Genomic DNA, 7040 nt, shown 5'->3' on the forward strand with positions numbered 1-7040 from the left:
TTTAGAAGTCATATTTAGCCCTTTTTTCAAATATTGCATCAGTTTGTTAAGGTTCATATTCCTTGCAGCTCTTTTAAAGCTTGTTTTTATTTCTGCATGATTGTTTTGTAATCAGTATTTTGTTATTCTAAAAATATTATCCCAATAATCAAAGATTTCTTTCCTCTGTTCTTACTGTCTATTGTTTCTTAGTCATGGTGTCTTATTCTTTTGTTTCTCTGTTGATTTTGTTTATAGGTGACTACATGCTTATCATTATATTTGAAAAATAACTTTTAGGTACCATTCAAATCCTGGAATTAGGTGAATTTCCTCTGGATTTGCTTTTGGTTCTGCCAGATACTTTCGGACATAGATCACAACCACATTAATGAAAGTTCAAGGTTTGAAATTCCTTGAAAAGTCCAAGTAATTCCAATCTTTCATGAAATTACTTTCAAGAATCAGCCCATTACCTCTTCTTTGTTACTTTGAAAGAATAGACTTTTTAAGTTCTCATCTTACTGTAAAGAGGGTCTCTGATTAGACCTGCTTGTATGGGTCTTGATCTGTGATTTCTACATCCTTCACCTTAACAGGAGTTTGTTCATCAAAACAAGTTTGTATTCTGAACAAAAGGAGTTGGACCATAGTAGCTTCCTGTCTGGGTTCCTATTAGTCCTTCAGGTTGGGGCCTGATCATCACTCTCACACTGGCAGTTCTTCAAGGCTTTTAAGGGTTTTAAACATTTTAAACAACTTTGGTCTTGGTTATTTTAATGGGGAAGCTGTTATGAAATCCTCGGTCACTGTTAATGAAATCCCAAATCCACATATCTGTTCTGCACATATTTTACTCCCCTGTTTTCACAGGCCATTCTTTACCTTTTTCCCATTTTTTTGAAGTTAGACTAATGTTTTTAAAACAAAATAGTGACAGAAAAATGTAGGGAAAGATAAATTAAAATTATTCTAAATGCTAAGGCACTAATAAAGCTGTTATAATATTTTCTCCTTTTTCCCTTTCTTCTACATAATACTTCCCAGATGCATAAAGAATTTCATCAGTTGGACGTCACTGAGCATGTATTAGAGAAGGGATTAATTTCTTTGCAGCTCTGAAAATAAGTGAAAACCTGTGTATATTTACATAGAAGGAAAGGATACTTATCTAAGCTTTTCAAGTGGGCCTATCACAGTCCATAAAAGATTGAGAATTGTGTTCGTTTTTCATTCCGATACTTTTACAGCAAAAATTATACTGCATAATATTTTCCTGTGCATCCACAGAATCTTTAAGTATTTTCAAGTGTGCCTATTGTACTCTGCAGTACTCTGCAGGCCTTACTCTCAACGTGGAATGCATGTTTCCAGTCCTTTTTGTATTCATGAACAGGATCGCAGATGTTTTTCAGCCAGGGTCTGTCAGCTCTCAAAAAAATCAAGTCACTAGGTGGCTCCTGCCACTTGTTGGGGCTCAAGTGACCTGAGAAAGTAATTATCAGTAGCAGAGACTTGTTCTGCCCTTTTCTTCCTCTGGCAGTGCCCTCCACCTACTCTGCAGACAGGGCTACTCCATCTGCCTTGACAACTTCTAGACAGAAGTGAGAGGAGCAAGGGTCCCAGCAGGGAGGCCACGGGCCAATGAGTAAAAGAAAGGCAGGCTTCCCCTCTCTCTGCCTCCTTCAACTTTTTCCTGGTGTCCTCGCCCACATCACACCACCACACCACTGCCAGCTTTCATTCACCCTCAGCCATGCCTTCCTAAGTGTAAGCAGGTCAGCAATCCAGCAGCTGTGCATCCGTTTAGAGGAAGTCTGACATTCCAAGGGACAGCCGCTCTGAGCCCAGCGAGTTAGGAAACGGAGGCAATAGGCAGCTCCCAGCTTTCATGTGTTGTTGGGATGTTATTAAATCCGGTGGAGTTAGGGTACTGGGACAGGGTGCCCAACCCTTGTCCTGTTGCCCTGAGTTCCCATCGCTGCTGCCAAGCCCGGCTCAGCAGCGGGCAGGGGATCTCAGAGCCAGCGTAGGTCACCCCCTCTTCCCCCAGCTCACGGCGGTTGGTGGGCGAGCGTCCTGGGCAGCTGGGATGATGAAACCCATCCCACCAGCAGAATGGGACTCCCCTCAAAAGCCCGCCCTCACCCCTCCTTCCTTCCTCCCTCCAGTGCTAAAAGGTCTGGCAGGAAGGAGCAACAGCTGCAGCAGACTGGGCAGCCTTCCTGGGAAGATGCAGCTGCTCCTGCTCCTGGCAGCCTTCCTCCTACCCCCTGGGGCTGGGGCAGGTGAGTGACGTCCCCAACCTCAGGGGTCAGCCCGCTGGGAGACCCTGGAGCCAGACTCCCTGGGCACTTCCTAACTTTGTGTCATTGGGCAAATTATTTGAATTCACATGTCCTCAGGTTCCTCATCTGTAAAACAGGAATCACACCTATTGCCTATCTCATAGAGTCGCTATGGGAGTTAAACTAATATACATAAAACTCTTGGGATTGCCTCTGGCATGTAATTTGCATGATATAAATGTGCTCTCTAAATTCATTCTGCATCCTGTGTGTCTGAGCCTAGGAGATAAGGATAGAGCCCATAAGCTCAGATCTAGATTCTAAAAACCATTCCCAAGCTGGCCAGGAGCTGGACTCGGAGGGACCTGGGTAGTTCCCTGAGGAAGGAAGTCCCAGGGAACCTCAGGGAGGGGCGAATCCAGAGCGCTCCCGACAGCACAGGGTCTCTCCTCATTAAGGGAGGCCAAAGCTGGTCACTCCTGGAGCAAGGACTGTTCCAAGATCCAGGATGGGGAGCCAGCAGGGCTTCCTGCAGAACCCCGGAGCCCTCTCCCAAAGTGTGGGTGGCCTGAAGACCCCAGTTCTCACTTCCAAGGCCCCCTTCGCTGCATCATGTCTCCTGCCTCTCCATCTTCTAGGCTTCCGGGAGCCACCGCGCTGGTGACCACACCAGGGCTCGGTGAGCACAGACATAACTGCCAAATGCTTTCTCCCAGGGGAGATCATCGGAGGCCAGGAGGCCAGGCCTCATTCCCGCCCATACATGGCATATCTTCTGATCCAGTCTCCAGAGGGCCTGAGCAGCTGTGGGGGGTCTCTGGTGCGAGAAGACTTTGTGCTGACAGCAGCTCACTGCTGGGGAAGGTGAGTGACCCAGGAGCTCCCACAAGCAGCCAGTCACATAGACCTGGAAGCGCTCAGGGGCAGCCATCTGAAAGTAGGGTGCTAGCAAAAAAGGGGTGAAAAGGGGATCAGGTAGGTCTTGGAGGGCAGGGAATAGGCCAGGGAAGACAAGGAAAAAAGGAGGATGTGATCAAAGAGAACAAGAGGAGGAGATGGAGGAACACATAGGAGCTGAAAATATGAATTCAAGCTATTTCTCAATTGATTCTAGGGGAAGCAAAACCTACCAACACCATGTCCCCACTACCTCCAGCTCAGAGCTGTGGAGAAGCAGAGGGCACAGAGGGCTCAGCCCCAGAGCTCTCCTGTCCTCTCAACTCCTTTAGCTGCATTCTTGCTGCCTGGGGCCATCCGGAGGTCTGCCCTACAGAGCTGGCGGACCACAGCCCCCGTGGCCCGTGCCTACCTCTAGGACACCTTACTTTGCAGATCCATAATGGTCGTCCTGGGGGCCCACAATATCGGGAGGGTGGAAAGTACCCAGCAATATATACCTGTGCTCAGAGCCATCCGCCACCCTGAATATGATCAGCAGAACATCCGGAACGACATCATGTTGTTGCAGGTACTGCTTGCCTGACCCTCTGGTTCTCCAGGCAGACTGGCTCCTCCCAACATGGAGTCCTAGGACCAAAGAGGACAAAGCAGGGGTAGAGTCCCAGGGTAGTGGGGTGGCCAGGGGAGTGCTGCAGAAACAGTCTCTGAATCCCTGCCCTGCTCCTGCCAGCTGCGGTCTAGAATCAGACAGAATCAAGCCGTGAGGACTGTGGCCCTGCCTCAGACCCAGGCCAGGCTGGGTCCTGGGGCCTCATGCACCGTGACAGGCTGGGGCCTGGTGGGCCCGAACAGGCAGACAGACACACTCCAGTACGTAGAGCTGACCGTGCAGAGGGATGAGGTGTGCAGCAACCGCTTCATGTCCTACACCGGCCAAACACAGATCTGTGTGGGGGACAGAAGGGAGAGGAAGTCCGCTTTCCTGGTAAGGCCATGAGCATCCGCCAATGTTGCCCGAAACAGAGGGGCCTGGGCACACCGGGTGTGGGAACAGATCCCCACAACCTCAGTTTGAGGGCCAGACCAGAGTGAGGTGGGGGCTTTTCCCATTAACCTAGTGTCCAGATTTCCTGGTGGGGGGAAGGTACCTTGACTTGGGTTGAGCTAGAGACAGTAACAACAGGTGGAGGTGAAGACAAGCAATATAAAGACCCAGAAGTTTGGCTTCTGCACCTCTCCCACCCTCCCATCTCACTCACCTTTCCCTGCCTTATACGAGGCCCAGGCCTCAGGGCAGCAGGAGCAGGGGAGGCCTGGAGCAAGGTCTGGTTTAGTGCCCCTTCCTCTTTTTGCCTGCAGGGGGACTCCGGAGGCCCCTTGGTGTGTGACAGTGTGGTCCGTGGCGTTGTCTCCTATGGAGATATCTTGGGTACCCCTCCAGCAGTCTTCACCAGGGTGTTAAGCTTCATGCCCTGGATAAAGAGAACAATGAGGCGCTTCAAACAGCAAGGCCAGACTAAGACCACCCTGTAATTAACTTCACCAGCTCCAAGGGGGTTTCCAGAGCCTTAATAAACATCTGTGCCTAGAGAGGAAATAACCAGTTTCTCATTTGTTCATTAAGCATCATTTAGTACACAACAAATGTGTGCCAAGACAGAGGCTGAGCTCTTCCAGGAGAATGGGGTCCCTTCCCCAGGACAAATGAACCCCTCCACACCTTCCTAGGGATCAGGAGAAGCTTCTTCCCTGCTCCAAGCCACCCATTCCCCCCATCTCTCCTCCCCAACGGCCTCAGAGAACGATAGAACATACTGCTCCCCAAGACAACATTCTCTACTCTCCACCCTACCAAGGCTCCCCTACAAGGTATGAAAGTACCACAGCATGTGCTGTTGGTGTGTCAAACAGGAAGACCAAAGGGACACAACTGAATTTCCAACAAGGCCCTTTTTAACATAGAATAAAGGTAGCATCTCAAATTCCTGGGAACAATGAACTTTTAACAGATAGTGTTAGAACAACCAGACAGCTACTGTGGGGAAAAGATAAAATTGGGTCCGTGCTTCACACCATAGTCCAAAATAAACCTCAAATGGATCAGAAATCTAAATGTAGAAAGCTAAACCATAAAAGTACTGGACAAAAAAATTTGCTGGCTTAAAAACAGCTAACAAACACCCATGTTCACAGCAGCACTGTTCCCAGTGGCCCCAAATATCTATTGACAGCTAGTCCTTCTCCTTAACCCCATGCCACACCAGTTCCCACGTATTATAGACCAGTGTTCTCATTTGCAATGTGACAAAGGTCTGCTTCTTGTTTTGATAAAGTTATACAAAACTCCACATAAAATGTTCACAAAAAAAACAAGACTTTTGTGAACGGGGATGTGGGGGGGACTTGGTGAAGGTGGGAGCCTAGTAAACATAATGTCCTTCATGTAATTGTAGATTAATGATACCAAAATAAAATAAATAAAAAAAAACAAGACTTTTACCTTAAAGATTAGCCCATAACTGTCTCTATCAATAATATTCAAATAAAAGGTTACTAAAGTTGTATAATATAAGGCCATGTTTTAAATACCTTCTTAAAGCATAGTATTTAATACAGAATGAACTAGGAGGTTTTCTATATCCATTAAAATGTTATTACTCCTTGTAGTGCAATATTTAACATCTGAACTTTTTCAGTTTCCATATCTTACATGGAATTTTCACTAAGAGATATTTTATCAATTCCAACTGACTATATAAAGAAATGCATTGGTAAATTTGACCATTATTTTATGGGTATTTTTTACCAGAAAATCATTTGCCTAATATTCAGGATGAGCCATTTATTAACCAAATTTTAATCAACATACATCTTTGACGATCCTCGGTCACTCCATTTTCTACCACCTACCCACAGGAATTATCTATTACTTGCATGCTCTGGGGAGATAGCATCTCATTATTAAGTGTTTGCATTGGCAAATGGAAAGACTAGTTGACAGTGGGAGGGGAAAGCCAGGGAAAAGCCCACCCCACCCTACCTCTCTGTGACATTTACTGCCCAGTCTCAGAACTCAGTCCCCAGGAACACACCACGGGCAGACCCATCTCACTCCCATGTCTTTCTCTGCCAGTCAGCACTTCCACACAGCTCTCTGCCTCCAGTTCCCTGCTGGAAAGGTTTCTACAGACATCACAGAACTCACCTCCAGAAAATAATTCCCTCCTTGATCATCCCCAAAGCCGCGCCCACCACCCTCCCACAGCTCTACACTCTTCCCCAGTAGGTAAACCTCAGCAACAGAACTCTGGCCATGAAAGTGTTTTGTACACTGAAAACTGGTGCAAAAGGACTCAATTCCTCCCACTTTCTTTCTCCACATGCTGACTCTGTGCATTAGAGGCCCTACTGTCTTGACTAAAAAGTAGTAAAACCATGATAAGCTTATTCACAGAAACATCACCAAGACCTTCTCCCCCAACCCAATAGCTAAGGCAGACTTCCAGCCAACAGAGACCTGGTTACTCTGCCCCCGAGCACAGCATCAGAATTAGGAGAAACTAGACACTGGCAATTCATCAAAACTATAGCAGAATCCCAGAGGTGAGGGCTGGTGACCTTGATACTGGTTTCTGAGTTTGTCTGGGAAAAGCTGGGGCCCAGAAAGCAGGTTGAACAGGTACCAAAGCTGGTCATAGTACAGGGGTGTTGGAGGCTGGGGCTCTGCATGTACTTTATCTATCACCTGTGCAGGGGATCACAGGACAGCCTTGACATGAGTCAGCAGAGACATTGAAGAAAGGGGACCAGAATGTAAAGGGCCTGGGACCTCCCAGCCTTGAGAGCATTTGCAGTTTGCCTCCCAACAGAGGT

General features: G+C 47.4%; 1 protein-coding gene across 1 annotated transcript; it reads left to right on the plus strand.

Moving 5' to 3' along the window:
• Nucleotides 1-989: 989 nt before the first annotated feature.
• On the plus strand, nucleotides 990-5519 carry LOC118911937 (cathepsin G-like). The gene is made up of 5 exons (XM_036884610.2): nucleotides 990-2267; nucleotides 2984-3131; nucleotides 3600-3735; nucleotides 3898-4152; nucleotides 4527-5519. Exons 1-5 carry the CDS (start codon nucleotides 1871-1873, stop codon nucleotides 4698-4700), a joined length of 1110 nt encoding a protein of 369 aa, XP_036740505.2. The 5' UTR covers nucleotides 990-1870; the 3' UTR covers nucleotides 4701-5519.
• Nucleotides 5520-7040: the final 1521 nt, after the last annotated feature.

This window comes from Manis pentadactyla, chromosome 11 (assembly GCF_030020395.1).
Source record: "Manis pentadactyla isolate mManPen7 chromosome 11, mManPen7.hap1, whole genome shotgun sequence".
NCBI lineage: Eukaryota > Metazoa > Chordata > Mammalia > Pholidota > Manidae > Manis > Manis pentadactyla.